General features: G+C 39.8%; 1 protein-coding gene across 10 annotated transcripts in view; it reads right to left on the reverse strand.

The window, feature by feature from the left end:
- Nucleotides 1-5,542, reverse strand: part of ppp1r12a (protein phosphatase 1, regulatory subunit 12A) — a 72,108-nt gene extending 66,566 nt beyond the window's left edge. For 8 of the 10 annotated variants that reach the window (XM_070547919.1, XM_070547931.1, XM_070547941.1 and 5 more), the window contains exon 1: nt 5,205-5,542. In XM_070547919.1, the coding sequence (XP_070404020.1) occupies nt 5,205-5,441 (237 nt within the window). In that variant the 5' untranslated portion in view covers nt 5,442-5,542. The remainder of the gene's footprint in view (nt 1-5,204) is intronic. The other 2 variants (XM_070547945.1, XM_070547942.1) reach the window with 1 other exon arrangement.
- Nucleotides 5,543-12,198: the final 6,656 nt, after the last annotated feature.

Genomic DNA, 12,198 nt, shown 5'->3' on the forward strand with positions numbered 1-12,198 from the left:
TCCTAAAGGATCTCGCCACAGGAGAAAGGATTTTCTCCCTCACGCACAAAGAAGACAGGAGGTTTGGAGTTCATAAGGTCATGTCAGGCTGCCTGCACTAGAACTGCAGGGACACGTCAAAGGCGTTCTTTTTCTCCTCTTGCTCGAGTCGGCACAGCTGAGAATGTCAAAGCTGTGCTGCAGAGAGATCCACAGCAATTATGTAATGTGTTAATACGACTGACGCTGGTCGGGATGAAAACAGCCACATTTCATCACCGAAGTTGTTGACCGCATGCTTTGAAACAGTTCCATTACTGATTTGTGAGCCCGATTCTCATTTCAAACAGCTGAACACAGCCAGACATGCTCGGAGCAGGCTGTTATGCAACGCCCACCCTGTCCATGCAAATCCGCCAACACAAATGACTGGTAACCTTCCCAGCCGTAGCCATGGAGATGGTGCAAGATAATGTTCACGGACTACAGAGCTGTGCGGTATCAACAGAAAACAGGCATTGTAATGTCCAGCTAATATGCTAAGCTGAGCCTCGCCTCGCACCCCCCCATCCTTTAATTGAGGGAATGAAAACAGGAGAAGAGTTCAGGTGTGGGTCAGTGGACATTTTTAAGCATGAAGCAACAAGCCCTAGTTGCCTCCATGCCACTAGGAACTCAATTGGCAACGCCACCGACTCTTAGCATTATAACGTAAAGAAGGGCCAGACGGACAGAGAGAAGGACTGAAGGGGAGGGGTTTAAGTGACAGCTGAGGAATGTCTTCTCTGCTCACCCTTTGCTATGGTTTCCAGCAGCCGTCATGTGAGGAATGCCCAGGGTAGGACGACAGGACTCGGAATGCTACTCCTGAGACAGCTAATGGGGCAGAAATCAGGAATCTATTCGTCTTTTGAACACATTCTCTTCTGCATCCTCTTGACAATCCACCTTCATCTGTACTGTTCGTGTTTGCCATCAAATCAGGTACAGCAGAGGTTTTCAGGCGTGTGTGCAGGTCCTTCAGATACAGAAGACCTACAACCAACACAGCCTACACGATACCAGGTCGGCAATGCAAAGCAGATCTACAGACTGAGTCATACCCAAACTTAGCATCATCTCCTGATTCCTAGTCAAGAAAACCTGGGCTGTTTTTAACCCTACACAAGGCCGCATTATTACCAGAGTGGAGCAAGCCATGGTGCAACATGATGGACTTAATAACAGTCAATATTAAAGTTACACTCATCATTAATACCTTTTAAAGAGATAATTGGACACATAACACACCTGCTGATATATTGTACGACTGATTAATTTGCGAGTCAGTTGTCAGCTACAAACAACCCCACCCACTAAATACTTATATTTTTTCCACATTCTGATTTGCAAGAATGTTCTTACTTTGTCTTCCCTTTGAATAACACAATTATGCCCTCTCCGAGGGCTAAACTCACATGCATCTTGTGATGTTTTCCAAAGTCAGAACAAGATGGCAGATCAAAGAGAAAAAACACAAACCCAGTTAACACACACACTTTCAGACAGTGAGCCTTCAAAGCGCTTCACCGCACACCACGCCGATTCTAGCAGGACAAAAGCTATTCTAGCTCATAATTTATACACTTATAATATCGAATCACCAAACAAAACAACCCTGCAACACACTAGTGTCCTTACATTAATATAAAATTCTAGATTGCTCCCCCCCCACACACACACTTTTTCCGGGGCGACAGTGACAGAAGTATTAAGTCCCAACCCGGTAACTGGAAGTTGGCAGGTTCAAAATCCATTCAGTCCGTCGCCGTCTTGTCCTTGGGCAAGACGCTTCACCCACCTTGCCTGCTGGTGGTGGTCGGAGGAACCGGCAGTGCCTGTGTGTGGCAGTCTCACCTCTGTCAGTGTAGCCCAGGACAGCTGCGGCTACATTGTAGCTCATCAGGGGGTGAGTGTGTGTGTGGGATGGGTGAGTGAATGACTGTTTTGAAAAGCACCTTGGGGGGGTTCAAGGACTTTAGAAGGCACTATATCAAATACAGACCATTTACCATATGAATGAATGTGTATTGTAGTCAAATTATTGTGATCGAGTTTTTTTTTCCTATAATCAAGCAGCCCCAACCACTTCTTTTCTCTGGGGAACAGAACCACCTGGAACAAGATCATTCCTACATCACTCCTAATAAAGTCTAGAAGATCCCAAACCCTGGCAACACACACACACACACACACACACACACACACACACACACACACACACACACACACACACACACACACACACACACACACACACACACACACACACACACACACACACACACACACACACACACACACACACACACACACACACACACACACACACACAGAGATAGTCAGAGCAGCTTTACAAATTCTTTCCTCACTCTTGCTCATCCTACGATTTAAATCCAAAAAAAGGCAACGTTTCCACCTGATGACTTTGAACTGGGGGGGGGGGGCGGCTGCTAATTCCAGACTTAATTACAGCAGACCATGAACATAAAAAGATTTGTTCAACAGCATCGTTAACATATGCTCAGAGAAAATACTGTAGCAAATGTCATCTTCATACGAAAACCTGCTCTTAAAAGCACAACTGGTTTAAATTTAATGAAAAAAGCAGTCATCACACTTTCCTCTGATTAGACATGTGGATGTGAGCAATGGCGTGACATCACTGATGACCTCTGCCAACAGAGACATTTAACGGGAATTCTAAGATCATTTACTCTCAAAGCAAAGAAAATGAGATGAGATCCCAGGACAAGTCCTACACTGTGATTTTGCCCAGTAAAAATAAAACTTTTTCTGCAAGATGAGGCATTTTACTACAGCATTTAGGTACAAAACTCAGACTTGGTAAGATTAAATAATAATACAAAAACATATTTGAATGATTCACAGCAGCTTACACAGTATACTGTACCTACTCAGTAGAATTACATCACACAATGATATACTAGTGGCAATATAAAATATACAATAAATCATTTTAAACTCATAATTAGGAAACAAATCTACTTCATACTCTTCCAACCTCTGGATCAAAGCAAAAAAAACTTTCTCTAAGCTTCTACAAATAATCTGCTCATTCTGATCTCACCACTGAATCAGTACAGTTCCACTAAGCTTCGGAATAAGGACGGGGGCATTGGTTGGTTTGAAATGCCTCCTCGTATATTTGGTAGAACACATCTTGATCTATAAACACATAATGCCTATTTTAGAACAGCTTGTGGAACATAAACTTACAAAGTGTGCTTATGATAAGGGACTTTTGATTAGTTTCAGTGAAATTGTTGACAATACAAGGGTCTGTTTTTGCTTTTAAGGAGAATGGGCATTTATTCGCTTTCTATAAATCGGTTGCCTCTCTCCAACAGTTGGTTTCTCTCTGCTAGGAGTGTCTAATGCAAAAATCTGCATCATATGGTCATCTCCATGCCACATACAAAGCAAGTGACAGTCCATGAGTGAGACAAAATGGAACAGACACTGGCTGGGATTAAAACAGGAAAGATATACAATCGGGAGGCTTTATAAACTTTGGATTTACTGAAATAAAGTGAAGATCAAGGTTAAATTATCATCTAAGACGATCAGACAATAGATTCACTTGATGATCATCTTAATTTTGCAGCAGTTTTACATGAAATATTAAGAGGATGTCTGTAGAATAGTTTAGGATTTTTTATTAGGTATTTCCATCAACACACATGAATATTTGCGTCTTTGACTCATCAAAATACAGCCTCACAAGTGGGTGCGTAATAAAAATGAACTCGATTTGGGTTCAACAAGAACAGTTCATCGTGTTCTAAAGCTAGTTTATTGCAGGCCTAGTTTATAAGCAGCATAACATTTAGCTGTTTTTCCCAGAGTGAACATATCTGTCCCACCTTCAAGAGGACACGGGCACTACGAGCACCGGCCGATCGAATATTTAAGTGTTTTTATGTGATTATTTTAATCCAGGCCCCCTTTCTAAATAATTTTACGGATGAGGTCGCCGCAGTCTGATAACACTCCGAGCACATATGCTAGTGAACGTTGCTAAAGAGATTAGCAGCAAAACTGTTAGCTTGGCACGGATGGCGTTTCTGTCAAAACAACAAACTGCCAACCGCATACACATTGGTGTTCTGATACACGCCACAAAGACAAGAAATGTAAAAAAAGAAAGAAATAGAGACTAGTAAGAACGAGGCACGTCGTCCGTCACCTCGGCTAATGAATGAATCGAGTCAAAATCAACTCCATAACAGCCAGCGTCGGTTATCTTAGCATGCTAACAGCGCTAGCTCACAACTCACTACATTTTATTCTTCATTGTAAATACCACTGCGTTTATTAATTATGTCAGAAGAAATAATACATAAATGTCACTTAAAGACATCAATTAGAGTTAAAATAACAACTAATGTCCAATAACTTTGGTTTCACCCCCTGAGAGTCGTCGCTGCTGAGGGATTTATCAACAAAACGACTTTTACTGCTAGCCAGGTAATAGCCGGTGCTGTGTGCTGGGGGAAAACACTCTTTCACGAATGCACCCCATATAGTTAACATATATATTTTAAAAACAGTATAACTGATGGAACGTGGGGTCTTGAGGGTAGCAAAGTGTCAACATTCGGTTTGTTTCTTTAGAGTTTGCCATTCTACGCCAGTGGAAGTTCTTGCGGCACTACACCATCCGCTGGTGGAATCAACTGATCTGGGATTATGCTTCTACACATGACAGCTACTACTAAAGAGACTACTTAGGACACATTTTAAGTTTTAGATTTTACACAGCAATCACTGCACACGAGAAAACGTCATTACTAATTTGTCTAAAACCACTCCAGAAAAAAGACGACATAGCTGTGGGATTTTGAGCTACAACAGAACAGCAATTAGACTGCACCCAAAGGCTTTAATACGGATCGAAGCTAGTCTATAAAGGCTAAAAGAAATCAAACTAAAAAAACGAAGTTCTGTAATATGTGCACAGGCATTAAACCAGTTAATAGGGCTCAGGAAGGTGCTAATCTATTCTCAGCGTCGAAAAAGGCGAGTGTGCAAGGTAGGTAAACAGCGAAGTGAGAATGGCTTCAATTTGACAGGTGTTACAACACAGGAAGCAGTTACAGACGGTAAACTGATGCTACGGTGCAAATAGATAAAATGGCCAACAATGGCAATCAGACACGAACCTGGTGAAGAGCAGTGAGACCGTCTACATTGGCGTAGTTGATGTCAGCGCCCCGGTCAAGTAGACGGAGCACCTCCTCGGTATCGCCGCTTGAGCAGGCAGCCAGAAACACGGCGCCATCATCGAACTTCACCTTCGTCTTCTTCTTTTTCAAAACAGAAGGTTCCTGGTCCGTTTCCGAGCCCAGCCATTGCTTTAGCTGTTCATTCCTCTTCTGCTTGGCGTCCGCCATCTTCATCCCCCTCCTGACTCAGACTTCTTATCGTTGTCCGAGAGAGGGTATACTTTATAGTGCCACTATCCCACAACGCACTGGGGCGTGGGAAGAGGGGAGGGCTGTGGAGGAGGAGGAGGGGACACGGCGTGAAAGAGGACGTCTGGAAATTTCCGATAATCTCGCGAGAACTGGAGCTCAGGCGAGGCAGCATCAGATCAGACTGCAGCATAACGTCATTAGTTGGGATCTCTGGCAAACCGATGGGACATATAATATTTTATGTACATGATTTTTGAGGGATGTGACTAAAATTGAATCTTTACTATTCAAATATGTGTATAAAAATGAACCGAATGTAAAATAGAACTAGTTGTAACTGCAAATTCATTATGTAATTCAATTCAAGTTCATTTATATAGCGCCAAATCACGACAAGAGAAGTCTCAAGGCACTTCACACAGTAAACATTCCAGTTCAGGTCATCATGGACGTAATTTTGGGGGGGACAGGGGGGACATGTCCCCCCCACTTTTTCCAAAGTCAAGATTTGACCCCTGCACTTTTTACCATCCAAAAGCAATATTACGCTATATTAAATTGACACTGGTTGAGCTCTAGGACAAAGCGGAAAACAACTGTTTGTGTTGAAGCCTGTTTCCCATTAGAGCATAGTGTAAAGATACCCCCCCCCCTCCCGTGTCTCCCCCACTTCTAAAGTGAAAATTACGTCCATGCAGGTCATTAAGCCAATCAGTAACAAGCTTCCTATAAAAAGAAACCCAGCAAAGTGCACTGAGTCACTGACTAGTGTCAGAGTTTTGACAGCAATACTTTATTGTTTTTTAAGTTAAATTGTATAATAATAATAATAATAATAATAATAATAATAATAATAATAATAATTATAAATATTAGTAGTAGTAGTAGTAGAATATAAATATATATATATATATATATATATATATATATATATAATACATTTTGATTATCATATAAAAACAAACCTGAAACTAAACTACAACATATATTAAATCCATGTTTTTAAGTTTAAAAACTTTTTTTTATTTTATTTTATGTTTTTGCAGTGTCTGGTACGAAATATTGTTTAAACAACCCAGGGTCCAGACCAGGAAGCAGAGTCGTAGTTTAACCCACCCCTCTGCAGCTTCTGTACTGTTACCCACCCACTACCCCATAGAGACAGTGTCCTGTCCACGGCCAAAATCACACAGATTAAATATCAGGCTTAATAAAGCAAATCATGGAAATCTCATAAATATTAGAACAAATTCTACTGAGCAGAAAACTAGAAAAATTAAATGTGGGTTGTTGAACATTAGATCAATTTTTTCAAAGACTTTGTTAGTTAATGACTTGATTTGTGATAATCAGATCTCTTTGCTCTCTCTCTCACAGAATCCTGGCTGCAGCAAGAGGACTATGTTAGCTTAAATGAGTCGACTCCTTCAAATTATTTAAATCATCATATTGCTCAAAGTACAGGGCGAGGAGGAGGAGTAGCAACCATTTTTCCGAGGAGGAGTAGCAACCATTTTTCATTCAGACTTATTAATCAGTCCCTTACCACTTAATAGCTACAGTTCGTTTGAACATCTTATTCTTAGTTTTCTTAAACCAGATTGCAAAACTGTAAAACCACTCTTGTTTGTAGTTTTATATCATCCACCAGGCCCTTATTCTGAGCTTTTGGATCAGATCTCTGATTTTTTATCAGATTTGGTGCTAAATACTGATAAGGTCATTGTAGTGGGGGATTTTAATATTCATGTGGACATTGAAAATGATATCCTCAATGTAGGCTTTAGTAATATCTTAGACTCAATTGGTTTTACTCAAAGAATACATAGCTCCACCCACTCCTGCCATCATACATTAGACCTTGTGCTGACTTATGGCATAGAGTGTGAGGAAATAATGACCTTTCCACATAATCCAGTCCTCTCGGACCACTTTCTGATAACCTTTGAGTTTTTTATAACTGAGTTCTCGAGACATGAAAGTAAATTTCACTATAGTAGGTCTCTATCTGACAAAGCAGTTGCATCTTTTAAATCAACTGTTCCATCTTTACTGTCCTCAGCATCTCAGAGGAACGTAGCAGAGGGCAATATTCTCAGTTCTAGCCCCTCACAAATTGATGCCTTAGTTCATCATGTTAATTCCTCTTTACGTGTGGCATTAGATGATGTTGCCCCTTTAAAAAAGAAGGTAATTAGGGACAGGAAGTTGGCTCCCTGGTTTAATTCTCATTTACGAGCCTTAAAACAAAACTCTAGGAAATTGGAGAGAACATGGCGCTCTACGCACCAGGAGGAGGCCTACCTATCCTGGAAAAATAGTCTTGTGCTTTATAAAAATAAGCTTCGAAAACCTAGAACTGCTTATTTCTCAGCATTAATTGAGGAGAATAAGCATAATCCTAAATTTCTTTTCAGTACAGTTGCTAAACTTACACAGAATCATAGCTCAGAGCCATCTATTCCCTTAGCCCTCAGCAGCAATGACTTCATGGGATTTTTTACAAGTAAAATTAATTCTATTAGAAACAAAATCTTTAGCATCCTCCCTAATGCAATTTCTTCTTCCTCAGTAAGTGAGGCAGCATCAGAGGCAGGGACGAAATTTTGATTTCAGAAGTGGGGGGGACACACCCGGCTTGTGCGGATTTGGGGTGGGGGTGTTATGTAAAGACCCTTTGACACGTCACATGCCCATCTCAATAATTTTTCCATCCTCAATATATATATATATATATATATATATATATATCAAAGTTAAAAAATGTACAACTCTATTATCATTAATATTTATTATCATTATTGAAGTGCAGTTTTGGCTGTTGACAATGGATAGGCCATTGTATTTATTGTTTTGGGTCTTTTTTTATTGTTTTTGGTGCAACATTTTCTAACAGGGAGTGAGATTCTTTTTTTTATTTAATTTTTGTTTGTTATTTTTATTCATTTAGAAGTTCTGGTTCTGGACATTTCAATGTTAAATGAAGGTTTATTTGTTGCATTTTAAAGGGTGTACTTGCATTATTATGACATATTAACATTATATTAGTGGTTATTTTGGTCTAGATAATGTTGACAATGATATTGTTTATCATCAACAATTTTTTTGGACAAAATATCATCCAGCAAAATTTGTTACTTTCCCAGGCCTAGTCAAAAGTATAAAAAGTATTTATACATAAACGGTCCCTCCTGAGATCTGGCCGTTATTTCATTTGCTGTGTTAGAGGACATGCTGAACTAATGTTTTACACATGATCATCACCCTAACATTTGTCACAATGATCAATTTTATGTCTATCGTATCTTCATTATTTCAACCTCACCTGTGAGCCTCCAGCCTCTGCTCCATCTCCTCCAGGCTCTCGTCCTCCATCTCCTACAGCCTCTCCTGCTGTACCTTCACCGGTCTCTCCTCCTGCATCTCTGTCGGTCACCTGAAAAAAAGATGCATGAACTATAAACAGTGGGAGATTTTGGAATGGAACAAACAGAAATATTTACAGGATGGTTCTAGTATGATTCACAATTATTATTAATATAATGTGTAAATTATTCATTACCAATTTGAGTGTATAAAAACATATTAAATATGTTTTTTCCCTTAAAAGTGTTTAAACAGTTGTTGCATTTCAACACACAAAAAATAAATGGAAAAAATAAGATAAATCTAATGAAAAGTGTACATCTTTGACATTAAGCTTAAAAAAATCTGTTGACGATGATACTGTTCATTTTTCAGAGCTTTTTAATGTGAAAATATGCATTGCAATAGATAAGTTTACAATAAAGTTAAATGATAAAAGTTTTGAAGTTACACTTCTACTACTACTACTACTAGTAATAATAATTATGATGATAATAGTAATAATAAAAACATAATAATTATAATAATACGAATAAATTGTGTCTGAGGAGTCAGTTATGTGGAGGAGATTAGTTTGTAAAAGTTAGTTTTGAGTATGTTTGTGAAGGAGGAGGTGAGTCTGAGCTTAATGCAGGGGTGTCACATGTTCCAACTTACGTTTTGACTTTGAAAGAAGTCTCTTATATCCACTTTTGTTTCTTGACATGCTGCCGCCTGGCTGTGCATAACTACCAAAGACTCACAAATGAACACTTATTCAAATGTTGTGTAATGGAAGCTGAGCTGAGCTCTGATATTACACAGCGTCTAGTTGACGATGTGACTCAGTACCGGTGTTCCCTAGCGGCTCCAAACTAGCAAAACAACGTGAGCACGTTCTGTTTACTACTTGGAGTGACAGCAGCAACAGCCAATAATACGTTAGCAAGTATCAGCAGAGCCAATAGATTAGCTTTTGGGTGGGTCTAATAGGAAACCGGTTTCCGTTTCGGTCCTAGTGCTCAACCAAATCCATTTAATGGAGCGTAACATTGTTTTTTGACGGAAAAAAGTGAAGGGGACCGAAACTGCCTTTTGAAAAAGTGGGGGGGACATGTCCCACCCGTCCCCCCCCAAAATTACGTCCCAGATCAGAGGTGACTGTAGAACCTCATCTGTGCTTGAACCGTTTTGATCCAGTTGAGCTTTCAGGTTTATCAAAAATATTAGCTTCATCTAAACCTTCAACTTGCATTCTGGATCCAATCCCAACCAAATTATTTAAAGAAGCATTTCCTTTGGTTACTGCCCCCATTCTAAATATAATCAATCTATCCTTAGTAAATGGATATGTACCACAGGATTCTAAGGTTGCTGTAATCAAACCTTCACCTAAGAAGCCTTCTCTGGATCCAGATAACCCAATGAATTATTATTGTTTGAATGCTGTTAAGCATTCAAACTATTGTTTTCCTGTTTTTCTTTATTCTTCTTATTCTGCTTCCGTACACTTTTTGAACCGCTTCTTCTCCTTCAAATTTTGAGCTATTTCAACTATTTTATACCAAAACGTTCAGCTCGTTAAGCTCTTTCCGGCTATTACTTTTGGCATTGATATCTTTAAAATTTTTCGAGTTATTAAGCTTTTTCTGCAAAAATTTTCCCATTGAAATGAATGGGATTGGTCAATTTTCAGCAAATTCCTATCACTTTTTTGACCTAAAACTCTACTGGGTTCCTTTTAACTCAGAGACTTCATTCAAAGTTTAACAAACTCACAAGACTTTCCTGTTTAACATATTAAAGAGGCTTTTTGATATCTTTTACGGTTTTTCTAAAATCGCAGGTAGAAGTTGAGGTACGACTTGAAATTTTCAGAAAAAATCACAAAAGTTATAATGGGGAAAGATAGGAGCAGTGACCCTCCCTTGCTCAATTTCTGGCATTGTAGCAAGAGAACCGTAGGTCCGATTGAAATAAGACACACACTGGCTTACAGCTAACAAAAATACCTTCGATTTGAGCTATAATTCATGACTGTACTACAAACATTGTGGTCGTACGGTTCATTTGTTTGAGAAAATTGAAATTTAAAAAAATCTCTCTCCCCACTCTAAGCTGAAGATTCCGCACTGTAACTTTTGAACTTCACATCTTCTGTGAACAACTCTTTACTACCCCCAGTCCGTTTGGACTATCAAAACAAATTATAACTCAAAAAGTAGGAATTTTTGTCAGCTTTTCAGAATGGGTTTCATTTTATCTGTAAGTGTTACCGTTCTTTCCCTACAAGCCTCAGAAGGAGGAGAGAGCCAGATTCTCGCTCATTGAAACCCATGTTAAAGGAAGAGAGATTTTCTCCTCAGTTTGGCTTCAGACAGCTAAAAGTTTCTCGTCATAGCTTCTAGAAAATTCATGGTAGGCACATAAAAATACATACAGATGACCATCAAAGCCTTCTGCCGCTCACGCTTTTTGAATTTTTCAAATCGGTGCAGTACTTTTCGAATGGTGATGAGAAGTTTGACAGGTCCAATTTCACTTCTGAAGGACAGATTTTAAGGCTTCTCTCATTAACAGGAGTACAGCTGCAGGCCTCCAACAGCCAAGGGGAAAAGGCGGGAAAACAGTGCTGCTCTCTGATTGGTTGAGAGTGTTCAACCATTTTCTGTCCAATCAGGATCCAGCACCCACACAAATGACACATCAAATCGACCAGTTTGAACTCAGCAATCTTGTATTCAATTTTAAATGCGTTATCTGTTACCATGGCAACACAAGAAGCTACATATCACTTTAATCAAGTCTCATAGGAATGAATATTAAAAAGCTGAATGTTGAGCCAATAACAGACTCCTGTTTTTGATCTTTTTGAACCATTTGTACTTCAAACTAGAAACATGTTCAATTTGATTGACCGTCAGAAGGTGGGAAAGTGCCCCGCTCCCTCCCAGCTCCCTGATTGGTTGAGAGAGGTCAATCATCTTCTGGCTAAATCGAATTACACACCCACGCATGTGAGGTATCAAATCGATCGGCTAGGCCTAAGGAATCCATCCAACCAACCAACCAACCAACCAACCATCCAACCGACCAACCATCCATCCATCCATCCTTCAATCCCTCCATCCATCCATCCATCCATCCATCCATCCAACCATCCATCCAACCGACCAACCATCCATCCATCCATCCTTCAATCCCTCCATCCATCCATCCATCCGTCCATCCACCCATCCATCCAACCAACCATCCAACCATCCAACCAACCAACCATCCATCCATCCAACCAACCAACCAACCAACCATTCATCCATCCAACCAACCATCCATCCAGCCAACCATCCATCCATCCATCCATCCATCCATCCAACCATCCATCCAACCGACCAAC

Source organism: Nothobranchius furzeri, chromosome 1 (assembly GCF_043380555.1).
Source record: "Nothobranchius furzeri strain GRZ-AD chromosome 1, NfurGRZ-RIMD1, whole genome shotgun sequence".
In the NCBI taxonomy this organism is placed as follows: Eukaryota; Metazoa; Chordata; class Actinopteri; order Cyprinodontiformes; family Nothobranchiidae; genus Nothobranchius; species Nothobranchius furzeri.